The sequence below is a fragment of the Lucilia cuprina genome, chromosome 4 (genome assembly GCF_022045245.1).
Source record: "Lucilia cuprina isolate Lc7/37 chromosome 4, ASM2204524v1, whole genome shotgun sequence".
In the NCBI taxonomy this organism is placed as follows: Eukaryota; Metazoa; Arthropoda; class Insecta; order Diptera; family Calliphoridae; genus Lucilia; species Lucilia cuprina.
The window spans coordinates 52,065,098-52,086,255 of NC_060952.1; the positions used below are offsets into that span (position 1 = coordinate 52,065,098).

A 21,158-nucleotide genomic window follows, 5' to 3' on the forward strand; every position below is an offset into this window, starting at 1 on the left:
ACTTTTATAGGTTCTCATTTAATCCGGACTCCACATACTTAATTTCATGTTTCTAGATTCAATATTATAGAAATTTCAAAAAGGACTTTTTGAAGAACAAAAAAGTCCCCTATTATGGGTTCTCACTTAATCCGGCCCATACACGTTTAATTTCTTTTAATTTCTTGGTTCAATATTGTAAAAATTTCAAGAATTACCTTTTGAAGGACGATAGAGTACCAAAAGTCCCCTTTTATGGTTTCTCACTTAATCCGGGCTCTACATATTTAATTTCATGTTTCTATGTTCAATATAGAAATTTCAAAAAGTTTCGTTTGAAAAACGATAAAATACCAAAAACACTCCTTTTATGGGATTTCACTTAATCCGGGCTCTACATGCCTAATTTCATTTTTCTAGGTTCAATATTATAGAAATTTTAAAATTATCAAAGAGTCCTTTTTTGTGTTCTCACTTAATCCGGGCCATAAATTTAATTTCAGGTTTCTAGATCCAATATTATAGAAATTTCAAAAACGTACAAAAAATACCCTTTTATGCAAAAAGTACCAAAAGTGAGTACATTTTCCACTCCTTAAGCGTCCGAATATCCAAAAAGTACTAAATTCGTATTTATATTTTTTCGTTAAGTTATTTTTTGTATGTTCTTTGGTTTAAAAGATACATGAGGTGCAAAAAAGTACCAAAATACAGTTTTACCCGTTTTTTTCCCTAAAGGGGCCAAATTGGGAAAAAGTACCAGACACCAGTCCGCTTATTTTTTAAGTGAACGACGATAAGCTTTATAATTATTATAATTATAGGTACTTTTTTAGTTATTAACACCAGGTCTTCCTATGACCTATCATATGATACTAATATCTTAATATTTAGCATGCCGTTCGCAAGATATTGAACCTAAGTATTAGAAGAAAGCAAACAAAAAATAGTATTGCAATATTAGTGTCAAAAGCAACATCCCGTTTAGGGTCGTTAAGGTGTTTCTATCGTTATCACAGTGGGGCAGAATGGAAATTTTTTGGAAATAAATCTGGCATTTCTAAACGGCTGATCCGATCGGGATAAAATTTGGCGTGAGCGTAGCCAAGGAGTATTCGAGTTTAAGTTTTGAAGATGAACCCCGCAGATGCCCCAGGGACGGCTCAAAGTAGGGTACCTACGACATGTAAAATTTTTAAACTCGTGCCATTTTTTTTGTTTTTCACCCAATTTTATTTTTTTATATTTTCTGAAAGCGCGATGAGATCTTGAAAAAACATGCTTGGACATACTACTTATCTCTTATAATATCCGAGTTATAGGCATTTAAAAATTTAGTGATACAAAATTTACCATACCTTGGTCCGCCTTTTTTTGAATACCGGGCGTAATTTTGGACCAAATGGACTCAATTTTTTTTGTTAATTAGACAACAAAATTTCCAATAATATACAAAAAATTAAAGATCAATATCATTTACAGATCCAAAAATATACGTTTTTTAATTTAAAAATTCAAAAAATTTTAGTTTTTTGCCAAAAATGTGTCTTAACTCTTTTATTAATAAAATTAAAATTTCTTTAAGAACATATAACAATTTTATAGTTTTCTAAAAGGTATCTTTAAGCAGAACGCTTTGGCGTAAAAAACTTGTGCTATTTTTGAAAATGTTGCCACTGCGTCCTTCCGAATATGACCTACTTTTTATCAAAACTTCAACTTTGGGCGACATGTTCTAAAATCCCAAAGCTGGGATCAGAAAACTGAAAGCAGTTTTGGAAACCTCAATATGTTTTCTATTTACTCCAAAAGTATTTTCCCAGCCCTGAAAGAAATGGGCAAAAATGTAAAAATCCCATTTTTGGGATTTTATAAGGATCGATCCTTATTGAAAGTGAGAATATCGGTTCACGTTTTCTCCTAGCCCTATTATAAGGCCCCCTTCAGAAAATAACTTTATCGCTAAGAGATAAAGGATTTACATTCCTATAAACGTTTCTTATATAAAATTTCATAACTGTTCACGTATTTTTAAGCCAGCAAAAATCGTTAAAGTCATTTTCAATACATTTGGTAGAGAGGTTTTAACTCGTATAAAAAATATGTGTGCCGAATTTCATCTCTTTTCTGTATTCTGTACTTTTAAGCCAGTAGTGATCGTTTAAGTAATTTTTTGAAGGGCACCTTATATTGGGTATAGGGTCAATTATGAACCGATCCACATAAAGTTTGATAAAGAGATTTTGGCTTCATTGAAACTTATGTGTGTCGCATTTCATCACTATACTCGTATTTTTAAGCCAGTTATGAGCGTAAGTAATTTTCTGAAGTCATATTCTGACGGGGACGTTATATGGGGATTAGTGTCGATTATGGCCCGATCAACATAAAATTAGGTAGGGAGATTTTGAATCAAATGAAACTTATGTGTGTTAAATTGTATCACTATACTCGTATTATTAAGCCAGTAATAAGCGTAAGTAATTTTCTGAAGTCATATAAAACTTATTTATGTCGAATTTAATCGCTATATTCTTACATATGAAACATATATGCCGATTTAAGCTGTTTTTCTGGGGGCCATCCGATAACGTGGACCGATGTTGCCCATTTTCAATACCAAACAAACCTTACCTTTATAGATTATTTCAATCCTCCATCTCGTTCTCGTTCAGACATCGTCTTAGAATTTTAAAAAGGACCCAGAATATACATACTTTTGTGGGTCTATGACTAGGGTTGCCAGATTCCGATTCGCAAAAAGCTGGACATTGGGCTTTAAAAAGCTGGACATAAAAAATACTGAGAATATGCTAATTTTGGTTTTGTGTAAATAGTTTCACAGTGATACACCAAAAAATGCAGGGGTTTTCATATACCAATTCCGTTAAAGTTAACAAAACATGTAGTATCATTAAAAATATATTATTGTTTTAAAACTTCATGATACCAACATAATTTTAAAATAAACATTTTCATGACAAATAAACTCTTTTAAAAACTAATTTATGATAAATAAATTTAAAATAAATATAATTACAAATAATTTTTTAATATTCGTGTGTTATTAATTTATATATTTCTTTCAAAAAATTTAAAATTTACCAAATTTTTGATTTCTTTGGTTTGTTTACATATTCATAAATCAAACATATGTTGTAGATATAAGTTGGACATTTTTTACTGGGGAAAAAATATTCAGTAAAATCAAAAAATTCTCTATTAACGAACTGTAATTTTTACCGCTCTCTTACTCTCTCGTTGCAAGTTTTCGAAAGTACGCGAACTAATATTTATTACGACATTCAGCTGTTCAAGTGTTGAGACATGATGATAGAAGAGGGAAATCATAACATAGATATGATTTGGGCGTGGTCGACCATATTATACCCCACACCAGTTATGAATATTATGTGTGATTTATTTTGCATAATAAAGCATTTATCTTCAATATTCCCTTGTTCCGATACATTTAAGCAATTTATGGATGTAAAACTAATTTTCTGAAAGACGCTTTATATGGGGGCTAGGGGCAAATATGGACCAAGCCCGATAAATTTTTGTGAATATATTTATATTTACATAATATTTTATTGTGCTGAATTTCATCGCGATATTTGTGTTTATAAGTTAATTTGGGACATTCAAGTAATTTTTTGAAGAGGACTTTGTATGGGAGTTAGGGTCAAATGGCGCCCGATCTTTATGAAATTTGGCAGGGTCATCAAAACTTCTATAAAAGTTAGTTGTGCCGTATTTTATCGACATATCTGTATATTTAACATAATTATGAGTTTAGAAGGCCTTTTCGGGGGGTTCTGTTCTATGGGGGCTAGGTGATATAATGGACCGATTTTAACCATTTTCAATAGGCTTCGTCCTTGGGTCAAATAAAACGTGCGTGCCAAATTTCATCCAATTATCTAAAATTGCGACCTGTACCTTGCGCACAAGGTTTACATGGACAGCCAGACGGACGGACATAGCTTAATCGACTCAGAAAACGATTCTAAGCCGATTGGTATACTTTAAGGTGAATCCAGGATGAATATTTTTGTATGTTACAAACATCTGCACAAATCCAATATACCCTTCCCACTAAAGTGGTGTAGGGTATAATTATTGCAGTGTACTAAAAATATTTTATTTAGCTGGACAAATTAAATTTTAGCTTGAAACTGGACAAGCATCAAAAAAGCTGGACAATCCAGCCAGGCTGGCAACCCTATCTATGACCAATATTTCGATATGTTACAAATGGAATGACAAAATCAATATTCCCCCATCTTTTTTGATGTGCATCTTTACACACTTTGTAAAGATGCAAATGAAAAAAATTAAATGGGTGTACGTTTAAGCTAAAAAATGTTTAAAAATAATGACTTTGTTACCTTTTTTGGCCATTTATAACTTTTTAACTAATAACCGATTTTCGTGATATTTTCAAAATGTCTTCCTGTATGTCGAAAAGGAATTCTTTTATTTCAAAATTTTAAGAAGGCAATAAATAAATAAAGGTCGCGCATCTCAGAATTAGAACTGCAAAAGTTATCAAATTTTGTATGGACAATTATAAAATCCATATAAACATTGAAGAACAGAATTTTGAGGGTTCAACCATTGCACAAATATCATTAACATCCATGTGATAAAATATTAGCGAAAATTAAAGATATTAAAAGAAAATTACAACGTTTTTCCCGAATTGGTAAAAAAATAACAATATATTTGAAATAATTTTGACAAATAATTTTTGTTACCGTATGAAATAAAACCGCGAATAACATACATTGTCATTAGACCAATTTCTAGTTTTCAAAATTTTTGCTTAGTATATATTATGATAGAGATTTTTGTAATTGGAGTTGTTTCAATTATCTATCCTCATATAAAAATTGAGATTTTTCCTTAATATTTTCTATACTTTTCTATTTATTGACATTTAATTGTCAATTAAATACTCTTTTAAAAGCTTTATTTACTGTTTTGTTTAATATTTTCAATTTAGGTCTAATTTTTTTTTTATTATCTGATTCCTAACTATATGTTAATTAACCGAGTAGTGGAATATATTATCTTTACTGAGTTTTGATACAATTTAAACATGCTTTTAACACGAATTCGAGAAATACAGATCAACTAACGAATGTGAGCTTTACGGTGAATTTTGATACACCAAATACAGGTGTTTGGACATGATCTAAAAGAACGACATAACAACAAAACGGGACTAATGACAATTCGACGAGAACTATAGAAACTCAAATAAGACCCATTTTCATAATATTTTATAAAAACAATTTGGTTTCTAGGTTAAATCGTTGGTAGATATTGCAGACGGACGGATGGCTAGATCGTCTTAAAATGTAATAAGGACCCAGTATTTCGATGTGTTACAAACGGAATGACAAAAACAATACAACTCCACCTTTTTGATGGTGGGTATAAAAACATGTTAAGTAGCTGATTAAATGCATACATATTTCACTACTTAAGTTAAACATCGCATACATTTATCATTTTAAAAAGTTTGAGATTGAACTAAGCTACTGACTTAACAAGTAAGAGTGCTATATTCGGCTGTGCCGAATCTTATATACCCTTCACCATAGTGTATTTTAAACATAATTGATCTTACAGTCTAGTTAATAACATTAAAAAAATTTGAGTCGATTTAAGCCGAATGTTTCGGCGGCGACTCAAGCAACTAAATATAGTTTGGCGGCGGCTAAGCTCCGACTCAATGCTGGTAAACATTGACGAGACGTAGATTTTGGTTTTGTTTATCGTAAAAAAAATTGTTTTAAAAAGCACTTGGAAAAAATTGTGTTAGTTTTAAATTTCAAACTTACATTATTCGCATAAAAATTATTGTACAATAACTCACAATCTACTCTCATATAATTGAAAACGTTTTAAATACTTTTTTCTATTCATTAAAAATATATTTGCAAAACAAAAGGGAAAATTATTTTATTTTAACAAAAAATGCAAATCATATTTTTTTGCTGTGTATTTTTTGTATGTTTGGATTCCAAACATACAAAAAAATACACAGCTGAATAAAACCAAATACATCTACACACACATCTTTTTCTATGTACAGTGTTTTTGTTGCTTTTTTAACAATTTTTTGATGAAATTTTCAGAGGTTGTCTCGGATTTTTGCTCATATCTCCGTTATTTACCGACCGATTTTGCTGATTTTAAATAGCGATCTTCTCGAAAACATATCTAATAGAATTATTGATGATTCGGATCTCGCCGATATCTGGGGTCCTCTAAAAACTGATTTCAACAGACAGACCGACAGACGGACATGGCTTAATCGACTCCGCTATCTATAAGGATCAAGAATATATATATATATACTTTATAGGGTCGGAAAATTATATTATAGAAATTACAAACGGAATGACAAACTTATATATACCCTTCTCACGAAGGTGAAGGGTATAAAAATGAATTATTGTGCTTAAGTGCATTTTTATACCCGTATCTTAAGATTTTGGAGTTGTTTGGCAAGTTTTGTTTACATTAAACTTGCTATACCCAGTAGTTTAAATGTATACAGTACCACAGGCCCTATTGATAGTCCGCAATACGGGTATGGTACCTCACATACAAGAATGTCAAAGTTCGTAGTGCAAAATGTGATTCTAGTTCCAAATAATCACACGTATGAGATGTTACAAGAACCCATAATGATTGTCCGTACACAGAAAAAATTATCGGTAGTTTATTTTCAATTAATATGTTTTAATTTTCTTTATTTTTTATTTAAACAAATTTTTATTTGTCTTAATTATCTCGTTTTTTGAAACTGTTTGAAACTAAAGTGTAAAATTTTGATTAAATTTTTAATTAATTCAATTAATTTTTTAATTGATTGAAAAAATTTTCTGGCCTTTTCTATTTTGGATTTATTTTTAATATTTTTTTTTTGAATTTTTGTGCTAGCAATATTTATAATTCTTAAATAGTCCATAAAATATTAGGCATATAATATTCAAGTTTCTCTACAATTTATGAAACACTTTATATGTTAAATTGTGTCAATAAAGTGATAATTTTTGTAAATGCTGAACGCATTGTTAAAGGTAATAATTTGATTGTTTTAATCACCTTCTTAATTGATTTATAAAAAATGCTCTATCAAACAGTTTAATTTATTTGATTAATAAATTATTAAAAAATCAGTTTTATATTTATTAAATATTTAATTTATACAATTAATGAATTAATCAATTTTAAATCTTGTCTCAATTATTGACATTAATTGTTCTGATTAATTCGTTATTTGGAAAAAAATATATATTTTTACTTTTATACAAATTTGGTAATTGATATCATAATTTTGGTTGTAGGTGCAAAACTTGCTTGATACAATTATTTTGATAATTAAAACACATTTTCAGTTTTTTCTGTGTACATTTTACTGTCAAATGTTTACTTTTATGTTAACTTTTTTTAATTTTAATATTATAGCTCTAATAAATTCTCAGATCCCTACTCCGCCAATTTATTACCCAAATGTTCAAATTAATGTCAAAGTTCTTCATGCAAAACCTGAAGTTTCTAGATCTAATTGTTTCTCAGATAAACGATTTTTTAAGTAATTTACATGTAAGGTACCACAGCCCTTATTGCTAATCGTCAGTCTGACAATTTTTTTTATCAAAATTGGGTTTAACTTAAACAATTTTTAATAAAAAATTGCCGTCTCCTATTAGTTGACGCAATTTCTCTAATTTATATATGAGAATAAAAATGCTTTTGGCTAAACTTAAATGAAGCAATTTCGATTAATATTTTACATTTTTCAGAATTACACTTAAATATGTTCTCTATACAAAATTATCGGTAGTTTATTTTCAATTAACATGTTTCTAATTTTTATTTAAACAATTTTTATTTTTTGATTAAATTTTTAATTAATGCAATTAATTTTTTAATTGATTGAAAAAATTTTCTGGCCTTCTTTTCTATTTTAGATTTATTTTTAATATTTTTTTTTTTGAATTTTTGTGCTAGCAATTTGTATAATTCTTAAATAGTCCATAAAATTTTAGGCATATAATATTCAAGTTTCTTTACAATTTATGAAATACTTTATATGTTAAATTGTGTCAATAATGTGATAATTTTTGAAAATACTGAACGCATTGTATTCTACTTAGTACTCCTTTAACGTTGTGTGTAATCGATTAATAATTTGATTGTTTTAATCACCTTCTTAATTGATTTATAAAAAATTCTCTATCAGGCAGTTTAATTTGATTAATAAATTAATAAAAAATCAATTTTATATTTATTAAATATTTAATTTATATAATTAATGAATTAATCAATTTTAAATCTTGTCTCAATTATTGACATTAATTGTTCTGATTAATTCGTTATTTGGAAAAAATATTTATTTTTACTTTTTTACAATTTTGGTAATTGATATCATCATTTTCAGTTTTTTCTGTGTATGTTCTTTACATTCAAATTAATTTTTTGCAAAAAAAAAATAATACTGTAATTAATTATGTTAAAATGATGTATTGTTTAACTAGAAAGAAAACATTAGCACAATGCTAATAGCTGATTTTTGATTTTTTCTCTTGATTAGGCACAATACTAAGAGCTGATTTTTGATTTTGTTCCTTGATTAGGTTCATTGAGAATAAAAAAATTTACCACTTACAGCGAATAAAAGATGTTAGTAATTTAATTAGAAACCAGTCTAATTATGTAAAAAACATGCAAAGACGTACTTATAGAGCAGCAACAGATTCTGTCGCAAAAATTAATTAAAAACAAGTAAGAGTGTTATATTCGGCTGTGCGAATCTTATGTAGTCTTTTCACCAAAATGTATTTTAAACATATTAGTTTTATAAATTTTAATTTTTCCCGTCTACATTATTACACGGAAAAAACTGAAAATGTGTGTTAATTATCAAAATAATTGTATCAAGCAAGTTTTGATGATATCAATTACCAAATTTGTAAAAAAGTAAAAATATATATTTTTTTCCAAATAACGAATTAATCAGAACAATTAATGTCAATAATTGAGACAAGATTAAAAATTAATTAATTCATTAATTGCATAAATTAAATATTTAATAAATATAATTTATTAATCAAATAAATTAAACTGTTTGATAGAGAATTTTTTATAAATCAATTAAGAAGGTGATTAAAACAATCAAATTATTAATCGATTACACACAACGTTAAAGGAATACTAGACCTTTAACAATGCGTTCAGCATTTTCAAAAATTTTCACTTTTTTGACACAATTTAACATATAAAGTGTTTCATAATTTGTAAAGAAACTTGAATATTATATGCCTAAAATTTTATGGACTATTTAAGTATTATAAATATTGCTAGCACAAAAATTCAAAAAAAAAAAAATTAAAAATAAATCTAAAATAGAAAGAAGGCCAGAAAATTTTTTTCAATCAATTAAAAAATTACTTGAATTAATTAAAAATTTAATGAAAATTTTACACTTTAGTTTCAAACAGTTTCAAAAAACGAGATAATGAAGACAAATAAAAATTTGTTTAAATAAAAAATAAAGAAAATTAAAACATGTTAATTCAAAATAAACTACCGATAATTTTTTCTGTGTACTACACAAAAAGCAAAACAAAAAGAACAACATCTCTAAACGAAACAAGTAAGAGTGTTATATGAAATTTCATTTAGACTCTATAGTGCTTTCAACAGACAGACGGAAGGACTGACAGACATGCCTAGATTGTCTTAGAATTTTATTGAGGACCCAGAATATATATACTTTTGTGGGCCTACGACCAATATTTCGATGTGTTATAAACGGAATAACAAAATCAATATACTCCCCATCTTTTTTGATGGTGAGTATAAAAAAACAAAATACACAAGGCAATTAAACCAACAGACAATTAAATAAACATTCAAAACTCCAAAAAGTTCAATTTTCTTCCATATAAACGCATTTACAAACTTTGGCGGTTTACATAATAGATATACATATATATTATTTCCACGAATAGCTATAGAGTATTTTCTGAATCGTTTGCATAGCGTAAAATGTATGAATCTGACGAACAGTATGATCTAAAAAATAAGTAGGAAAGTATAGTCGGGCATGGTCGACCATATAATACCCTACAACATGTGTATATTTCAAAAATTTTTATTTTTTATAAAGAATCTTTTATGTTGAATATTGCCATAATTCCAAAATATTTAAGCATTGGGAAAAAATTTGAGAAAAGGATATATTTTTTAATAATACTTAGTTAATTTTGTTGAGTTTCATTGCGATACAAATGGTTACAAGTCAATTTTAGACGTTTAAGACATTTTTTTAAGGGGGGTTTGTATGGGGTCAAATAAGGGCCGATCCTTACGAAAATCTGCAGTGTCATTTATACTTATATAAAACTTATTTGTGCCAAAATTTAGAGAGATAATAGAATATTTGACGTAATTATGGCATAAAAAGTTCAAATCGGGAGGTACGGTTGTATGGGGGCTAGGTGAAATAATGGACCGATTTCAACCATTTTCAATAGGCTTCGTCCCTGTGCCAAAAAAATTCCAAATTTCATCAAATTATCTTGAAAATTGCGGCCTGTACCTTGCGCAAAAGGTTTACATGGACAGCCAGCCAGACGGACGGACATGTTTTAATTAACTCAAAAAATAATTCTGAATCGATCGGTATACTTTAAGGTGGGTATTGGACCAATATTTTTGTATGTTACAAACATCAGCACAAACGTATAACACCCTCCCCACTATAATGGTGTAGGGTATAAATATATGTTAAACAACGTGGTATTCAATATTACATTATTATAATTTAATTTAAAAACATATAAAACTCTGATTGGCGTCTAAAACAACAATATCCAAATATTTTTAAAAGGCGCAAATTTCGTTTTTCATACGACGTTACTGCAAAGATACAGTTCGCTAAAAAACAATCAAGCAAATTGGACCCAAGTATGATATTATCTATTTTGTAATGTGAAAATAACTTGGGTCAGATCTCACTCCTCGATCCTGCCTAGATTTTTGTAAAAAAATGTATAACCAATATCCTCCAACTATAGCTGGTATTATGTAGAGTATTGAGTATTTATTAATATATACTTTATATATTTTTTGCAGATCTTTCAGATGGAAGTGATTTAAATAGTAACTACATAAACCATTTTGACAGCGATGAAAATGGTACGTTATCTGTTTATTATTTAGTAATTTTACACATTTTATTATTAATGTTAATATTAAGTTGCAATACATTTTATATACTTTTAAATACAGAGAACGTCCGCTAGTACGTATGATGTTGTATAACGAAAAAAGTAACTCCGTTCTCTCTCAATGAAAAGTTTTTTGACGTATATAAGAATTATTGAAATTTATTTTTTGTAAACAAATAAAGAAAAACGTTGCCACACATGTAGTAGGGGAAATCATATTTAGGAAATTGGAAATTAAAAATTGCGTATAACTTTTAAATTAATCATTTAAAGTTGTGTGAACTAAGAATATTTTTATAAAAACAGTTCAGCTCATAAACGGACCACACTAAACTCAACAAATTCTTGTTTAATTTTATCTTAAGTATTACCATGATTTATTGGCATTAAACCCCAATAACACCTCTTACAATTGTTAACGTTGAATTTTTTCAAACAAATGACACAGGAAGACATCTTTTTTAGAACATTACTGCCGTTCGAAGATTCATATAATTTTCTTACTTGGACATTTTTGACAACGCACACCGCAATCTTACCGGACACATACATAATAACTTGGGACTTAAACAAAATATCAGCAGAAAACATCACTCATAAGAAATTGGACACAAGATGACGTAAGGAAATTATGTTTTTAAGAAAGAATGGCCCGCACTACTTACAAGCAAAGTTGGTCCATCCGCAAGGACCATTTTACATTTTTATTATTTTCTTTGCTATTAGAATTTTATGTTGATTAATATTTTAATTTAGTTTGAAAAATATTTTCCATTTTATATTTTTAAATTGAACATTCTTAAAATGTAAACACAAAACTCGGATTTATAAAGTAAATACGGTAGCATATAAAATAATAAATCGCTCAAACGTCAGAAGTTTAATATGGCTACGAAAAGAGAGAACGGTTATACCTTTATTTTTTCTACTATAGTATGATGTAAATATAAAATAAGAAAACAAAACAATTTGTTTTGGAAAAATTTAAAATATGCAAAGTATTGTATTGTATAAATGTTGGAAATATGCAAAGCATATGCTATAACAAATCGATGCCATTTTGTAGCAAATTCATTGATTTGAAAAGAAAACTAGTTAAATATTATTTTGAGTTACTGACTACAAACATGCATTTGCATAGAAATCCTTTCCCTGGTTATTAAAAATTCCCCAGGCCATTATCGTGTTTTAGATCACTTGATTAGGGTATGTGGAAAAAAAGTTAACTTATTTTGGAAAATATTATAAAAAATCTATTTTTTTATATAAAATATATCTATATTTACTCGAATATAAGTTTTTGTGAATTTGTTCTTATGATACGATATCTTTTATGGACAAAAACTTATATTCGAGTAATTATAGATATATTTTAGGTAATAAAATGTAATTTATTAGAATAATTTCCAAAATAAATTTCATTTTTTTAATAACATTCACATTTTTCAACCATGTATATAAGTTTTGAGGTACTAAGCGTGTTTTTACTATTTACCGTTCTGGAGTTATAGCTTCATATGTTAGCTTTTTGGCCAAAAATTTGTCCAATTTTGAGCTACGTGCGGTATGTGTTTTTTTTATTAATTTCTTTCTTTCCGCATTTTTATATTTTTTATGAAAAATTTTTGGTTTTGGGGGGGGAGGTGTTAAATTTCCCTTTTTCTCACCCTTGGATCCGCGCTTGTATAAATGGAATATACCACTTTTAATAACAAATTTTCTAATAATCCTTTTAAACAGTTGAAAGCTCACGCATATAGTGTTTATAAAACCCCAAATTTTAAGAAAAGGGTTTTTAAGTTAACCGAAAATTGGCCATTTATAGAAAACCGTTTTCTAAGTTAACCGAAATGTATGGAATTTTATTACAAAAAATCAAAAATATCAATTGTAAAACGGTACGGTACCTAAAAGCCCCCTTTTTGGGTTCTCACTTAATCCAGTTTCTGCATGCATAATTAAATACTTCTATGTTCAAAATTATAGAAAATTTAAAAAGTACCTTTTGAAGAAAGACAAAGTATTAAAAAGTACCCTTTTATAGGTTCTCACATAATGCACAGTGGGGCGGAATGGAAATTTTTTGGAAATAAATCTGGCATTTCTAAACGGCTGATCCGATCATGATAAAATTTGGCGTGAGCGTAGCCAAGGAGCATTCGAGTTTAAGTTTTGAAGATGAACCCCGCAGATGCCCCAGGGACGGAGCTGTGGCTCCGTAGGGTACCTACGACATGTAAATTTTTAACTCGTGCCATTTTTTTGTTATTCACCCAAATACAAAGATTTTTATATTTTCTGAAAGCGCTCGACGAGATCTTGAAAAAAACATGCTTGGACTTACTACTTATCTCTTATAATATCCGAGTTATAGGCATTTAAAAATTTAGTGATACAAAATTTACCATACCTTGAATACCGGGCGTAATTTTGAACCAAATGGACTCAATTGTTAGTTAGACAACAAAATTTCCAAAATTTAAAAATTCAAAAAATTTTAAATTTTGCCATTTTTTTGCCCAAAATGTGTCTTAACTCTTTTATTAACAAAATAAAATTTTCTTTAAGAACATATAACAATTTTATAGTTTTCTAAAAGGTATCTTTACGCAGAACCCTTTGGCGTAAAAAACTTGTTCTATTTTTTGAAAATGTTGCCTTCCGAATATGACCTATTTTTTTCAAAACTTCAACTTTGGGCGACATGTTCTAAAATCCCAAAGCTGGGATCAGAAAACTGAAAGCAGTTTTGGAAACCTCAATATGTTTTCTATTTACTCCAAAAGTATTTTCCCAGCCCTGAAAGAAATGTGGACCCTATGGGCAAAAATGTAAAAAATCCCATTTTTGGGATTTTCATTCCTATTTTTGGGAATTGCGGGATGCCCTTTGACCTTTTTAATTTGTTTTTTGCATTTTCTTATTTGAAATGACAAATTTAACAAGCGTTGAAGATTTCATGTTAAATTTCTAAAACTATGATTTATATCAAAATTTTAATAGGGTCGCAGATATCTACAACAATTTAGTCCATATTTCTCCCTTAATATCTTTTTTAGTTAGATATGGAAATTCTCGACCCTTCACAAAAAATTTCAACCCAATATCTCAATTACATTCAAAAATATGTTCATTTAAACCTGTATCCTTTAATTTCATATTTTTCATATTTTAGTATTAAATATGGCAGAACATGTTTAAATCTTATATTTATCTATTTTCTATTTGTTTGCTTATCCTTATAATTGAAAGGTCCTATTATGCTTAAATTTTCAGAAATTTGTAACTATTTTTTACCTAAATTTTTTCGACAGATCATTTCGTTCTGTTTCTTTTATGATCATGTAGGTAAAAATATACAGGTAATGATAATTTCGATTCATTCACTAATAAGAAATATCAATGACTGAATTACAGGTTATAGTAATATAGTCCTAAATGTTAATAGGTAGACAGTTCATAATTTTTTACTTTGGAATACCTGTATCGGAAATGACAAGAATTGGTATATAAGTAAACTTCTCAGATTTTTAGTACCATATTTAATAAATCTACAATGAAGATTACATTAAAGTACGAAGAGTTGTGTTCCGTTTTATGGAGTGTATCTTCAAAAGGGTCAGAAAGAATTGAAGACATTTCAAATTATATAAAAACTACATATAGTAGAAAAGTAAAAAAACAGGCATATCAAAAATTGAAAACTTTTTAAAACTTTTTGATGTAAAAAGTAAGTCTGTGGATGGAAATCAAAAGAAATTTCGATTAAAATTTTGTAGTTGGATGGAAACTACTACGGAAATCTCAACTTACAACACATCAGCAGGAGGGCCTTGCAAGTCATACGAAGACTTATGTTCAAGGTCAAAAAAAAAGAGTGTCACACAAAAACTTTTTTCAATCTCAAATGAGGAAATTGCTGATACATTTAACGAAATGCTGAAAAAGGAAAACCAACCTATGGATGCCTAATGCATCACCAAAACGACTTAAGCGAATTGTGGAAAGTATACCAACTCCAACATCGCAATCAAATTTTACTGAAGAGGAAGCAATAGCGCTTATGTTGGAACTGGGTCTCAGTCGAATTTGGATAAGTACCAAATATTAAGGAAAGCTCTGCATGAAAAAGGACGCAATATATTACCATCATACAAGGCGATCCAGGAAAAAAACAAACTATCCTACCATCACCTATTGCTGTTAATGATGTGGAAGCTTGTATTGAAAACACAGCATCAAGAATTGTGTCAGACTTTTCAGAAGACCAACTAAGGAAAATTCATAACTGTGATGTTGTCTTAATGTGTAAGTGGGGATGTGACGGTTTATCAGCACATCCAGAATACAAACAAGCTTGTGGAAGTCGGACATTAGCAGACTACAAAAGTGTATTTATGTCATCATTAGTGCCATTAAGAAGTCGTTCATATTCCCTTAAACCATCATCGTCAAGCATCGGAAATTCATTTGAAGATATGTGGATCAATACAACTCCGGGTTCAAAAAATTTTTGTAGACCCATTGGATTTGAATATATAAAGGAGTCAAAGAAAACAACAAAAGATTTAGTGGAATATTTAAAAGATGAAATAAATGCACTGGAGCCCATTTGCATAAAAATAAAGGAATTCTCTATTAACGTATCATATCAGCTAAGCTTAACAATGATTGATGGAAAGGTCAGCAATGCCATAACAGAAACTTCTTCCTTCTGGAGATGCTCAATATGTAATGAGAAAAAGTCGCAATTACTTCTTTACACATAGCATACGACCTCAAATATAGAAGTGTGCCAGAGAATCTTACTAAATCAACAAAAAATAATGAAGAATTGAAAGAACTGAGAGCTGCGGAAAAAAGCAGAATCCAAGAAGAATTTAAAGTTCAGATGGGATTAAACATCGACAAACCACTTCCAAGTTGCGGTAGTACAAATGACGGTAATACGGCGAGAAGGTTTTTCGTGATTTTGAAATTACTTCAAAAATAACTGGAATCGACAAGGAGTTGCTTCGAAGAGTTAACACTATTTTAATGGCACTGAATAGTAAACATAAAATTAATGGAAATCGATTTGGGGAATATACATCTGAAATTTCTAAATTACTTGTATCTCTTTATCCATGGAGGGAACTAACACCAACAGTACACAAAGTATTGTGTCATGGTCAAATAATAATTGAATCGAATATACTTTCACTTGGAGAGTTAACAGAAGAAGCCCAGGAAGCGAGGAATCGAGATTTTAAGCATGTACAACTTTTCAGCTCAAGAAAATGCTCCAGGCAATCACAGAATGAAGATATTTTTAATAGTTTACTTCCACCTTCTGATCCTGTTCTTTCAACTATGCGAAAAAGATGGATTTGTTATGAAACTCTATCATCTCAAAACGAGGAAGATTTAAAGGACTTATATTACCTTCTGGATATGTATACCGATATGACAGATTATTTTATAGAAAATAAGTAGTGTTAGGAATTAACTATATAAGTAGGTTGTAAGAATTAATTGTATTATGTTTAAGATAAACAGTTCAAATAAAAAAGCTATTATACTAACTGATGATATTGTATTAAATTGTGTTTTATATTTCGGTGGGCGGGAAAGGTGGTTTGTGTGGGGTGATTTAGGTGTTGTTGTGCGTGGCTCATAATAAAATTATATTTTTTTTATTGTATATACAATGTTATAGTCTTAAATAAAATAATTAACTAAATAATTTTCAAAAATTGTCCAAATATTTTATTCAACACCAAATGTATGTTCTGTCATACTTAATACTAAAATATGAAAATGATGAAATTAAAGGACACAGGTTTAAATGAACATATTTTTGAATGTAATTGAGATATTGGCTTGAAATTTTTTGTAAAGGGTCGAGAATTTCCACATCTAACTAAAAAAAGATATTAAGGGATAAATATGGACTAAATTGTTGTAGCTATCTGCGACCCAATTAAAATTTTGATATAAATCATAGTTTTAGAAATTAAACAAATATGTAATATACGACAAAATCTGTATTTATGAACAAAACTCAATGAAATCTTCAACGCTTGTTAAATTTGTCATTTCAAATAAATGACAAATGCAAAATGCAAAAAACAAATTAAAAAGGTCAAAGGGCATCCCGCAATTCCCAAAAATAGGAATGAAAATCCCAAAAATGGGATTTTTTACATTTTTGCCCATAGGGTCCACATTTCTTTCAGGGCTGGAAAAATACTTTGGGAGTAAATAGAAAACATATTGAGGTTTCCAAAACTGCTTTCAGTTTTCTGATCCCAGCTTTGGGATTTTAGAACATGTCGCCCAAAGTTGAAGTTTTGATAAAAAATAGGTCATATTCGGAAGGCAACATTTTCAAAAAATAGGACAAGTTCTGCGTAAAGATACCTTTTATAAAACTATAAAATTGTTATATGTTCTTAAAGAAAATTTTATTTTATTAATAAAAGAGTTAAGACACATTTTGGGCAAAAAAAATGGCAAAAAATAAAATTTTTTGAATTTAAAAAACGTATATTTTTGGATCTGTAAATGATATTGATCTGAAATTTTTTGTATATTTGTATAAGAGATAAGAAGTATGTCCAAGTATGTTCAAGATCTCGTCTAGCGCTTTCAGAAAATATAAAAATCTTTGTATTTGGGTGAAAAACAAAAAATGGCACGAGTTAAAAAATTTACATGTCGTAGGTACCCTACGGAGCCACAGCTCCGTCCCTGGGGCATCTGCGGGGTTCATCTTCAAAACTTAAACTCGAATGCTCCTTTGCTTCGCTCACGCCAAATTTTATCCCGATCGGATCAGCCTTTTAGAAATGCCAGATTTATTTCCAAAAAATTTCCATTCTGCCCCACTGTGTAATGCAGGATGCATGCAGATCCTGCATGTTTTTATGTTTTCAGGATCAATATTATAGAAATTTCAAGAAGTATCTTTTGAAGGACCCCTTAAATTGGTTCTCACATAATCTTGGCTCTTCATACTTAATAACATGTTCCTAAGTTCAATATTATAAAAATTTGAAAAAGTGTCTTTTGTATAACGAAAAAGTACGAAAAAGTTACTTAATACGTGTATTATCCGCAAAACAAAAAATGGCACGAGTTTAAAAATTTTACATGTCTTAGGTAACCTACTTTGAGCCGCCACGGCTCCGTCCCTGGGGCATCTGCGGGGTTCATCTTCAAAACTTAAACTTGAATGCTCCTTGGCTACGCTCACGCCAAATTTTATCCCGATCGGATCAGCCGTTTAGAAATGCTAGATTTATTTCCAAAAAATTTCCATTCTGCCCTACTGTGTAATGCATTGTTCAGTATTTTTATGCGCATCCTACACTAAATGTATAAAAAAGGCCGTCCCTCGCGTCACTCCAATGTAAGTGGGTCCGCCTCCATCGACAAAAAATCACTAAAGCCACTCCATAGGATTAAAGATATGTTAATAACATTTCCAAAAATATAAAAATTATTTTTTTTGCCACGTGTAGAAATACCGTCCTTTTTGTTTTTTAAGTCCGATCATTACATATGGTATGTCAACATTTATGGCATGGCTGTAGCTACATTTCATAGTTAGACGATTTTTAAATTAGACGTAACATTCTATGCCCAACTTCTGATATATTGGCACCTTCCCCAAAATCTGAAATTGTGGCTATACAATAATAAAGAGCATTTATTTTTTTATGTTACAAACCTTTCCTTTAATATATTGGACCCAATTGCTTTCAATTGTTAATTTAAATTTTTGTTGTCGTTATTTTAAATATCGGAATATATATTATAAATTCCTTTAATTTTGGAAAATATAGCAAACAAATAAATAACATTTCGACATGTTGAGGCAGAGAAAATTCTGCTCCCCACTTCCATACTACTCCCAGACATCTGCGAATCGGAATTTTCATAAATTAAAATTATATGATCAAATATCAAAGACAAACTCTGAAAATTTTATCAAAAAGACGGGGTTTCATATGTTTGGATGTCAGTTAGTTTCATTGTCTAATCATTAGACTCATCATTTGACTCAAATGTATTTTGTTTTTTTTTGTGTGTTTTATTCCCTTTAGCGTTGCACAGTGGTATAGGAAAAAAAGAGGGAAATAATTCGGTAACTTCTAAACGGTTAATCCGATTTCAAAGAGGAGGTGTTGTCGAGTTTAGGTTTTGAATTTGGACCTTATAGGCCAACCAGGGGCACGGTAAAATTTTTACCGTCCTTACTTTAGTTTTTTTGATAATAGCGGGTCCAAATATTCCTGATTTTCGCCATTTTATTTTATTCGCTTAACAACAAGTTTGTATATTAAGCAGTGAAAGAATTAGGTAAAAATCATGGCTGAGTCCAAAGTTATAGGCATTTTAACTTAAAAAATTAAAAAAGGCGATTTTTTGCCTTTTTTTTGGGAAAAAAGTATCTTTTTCTTTTTAAGTTATCTAAAAAGTTTCTAAAAAGATGTATATAGAATTTATACTTTTTGGAAAGCTGACTTTACATAAAATACGAGAGGAAAATTAAATTTTGAGCAAAAATTCTCAAATCGCATAGTCGATATCAAATGTTATATATCAATAGAAAGGTAATTTTCTCTATTTTTCAAAACTGTATATATTTTAAAAAAATTCGCGGAATACTTTTTTTTAAATTAAAAAATGTTTTTTATTCAGTTTTTGCGAAGATACAAATTTTTCAAATTGTAATAAAAATTTTATTTATGAATATTTTTTAATGAAATTTTACAGATAGGTAGATTTTCTTACTCAAAATACAAAATTAAATAAAAATTTTGAATTTTCTTATTAGAAATCCCGGAATTCCCAAAAAAGTTTTAAAAATCCCAAAAATGGGATTTTTTGGTTTTTTTGCCTATTATATCCATACCAGGGGCGGGGTTATCGAAACCCGTTACAAAATGATTAAGAACATATTGGGTCATATAAAACAGGTCACTATAATTTGATATTGACTATGCGATTTGAGAATTTTTGCTCAGAATTGAATTTTCCATAAAAAATAGGGGTTTTTTGGATGGACCTGGTCCCCTCGGTATCATAAATTTTTAGGTTTTGTTTCATTTATCGTATTTTATGTAAAGTCAGCTTTCCAAAAAGTATAAATTCTATATACATCTTCTTAGAAACTTTTTAGATAACTTAAAAAAAAAAAGATACTTTTTTTCCCCAAAAAATGGCAAAAAATCGTCTTTTTTAAATAAAAGGATGGGGCAGTAAACTGACAAGTGAACGTATACTGGAAATTCTTGGTGGTCAAAATGCTGAGCTGGCCGTGGAAAAATGGGAAGTCTTTTACAGGAAAGAAGAACCTGAGGGAACTTTATTTGTAATAGGTATCGACCAGAAATCTATGGCTAATCTTGCCAAGAATAAAGGTAGGCTTACTTCGCCTCTAAAGCTGTCATATTCAAAATTGGAAGGTGCCGATTGGAAGGGCTGTTACAACAAGCCTCGAAAAGAACACTAAAAAACCTAAGAACACAGCATCAGTAGCAACTACTGATAACGTTGAGAAGTCAAATCCTAAAAGCGAGGAAGTTACCACTAACTCGCCAAAAGAAGGTACAGCTGCCATTTCCAAAATCGGAGAGGCGCCGATTGAAAGGGCTGTTAAAACCGCTCCCGATAAGGACACTAAAACACCTAAGACAGTAACCAAAGCATCATTAGCAAGTACTGGCAATGTGGAGGAGTCAAATCCTAAAGGCGAGGAGGAAATCACTCACTCGCCAGAAGACAGAACAGCAGAGCTCTCCAAAATTGGGAAAGTGTCGATTAAAAAGACTGCTCTTCCTATGCCTGATAGGGACACCGCAGTGCCATCAATAGCCATTTCAGGTTACCCGGAGGAGCCAAATCCAACGGGCGAGGAGGTGATCACTAACT

The 21,158-nt window shown here is 29.6% G+C and overlaps 1 protein-coding gene across 3 annotated transcripts in view; it reads left to right on the top strand.

Annotated features, from left to right (window-relative positions):
• LOC111683110 overlaps positions 1–21,158 on the top strand; it is a 238,572-nt gene that overhangs the window by 46,489 nt on the left and 170,925 nt on the right. For 2 of the 3 annotated variants that reach the window (XM_046948340.1, XM_046948339.1), the window contains exon 2: positions 11,143–11,205. The exons of the other annotated variant lie outside the window; for it this stretch is intronic. In XM_046948340.1, the coding sequence (XP_046804296.1) occupies positions 11,143–11,205 (63 nt within the window). The remainder of the gene's footprint in view (positions 1–11,142; positions 11,206–21,158) is intronic. 3 annotated transcript variants of the gene reach the window in all.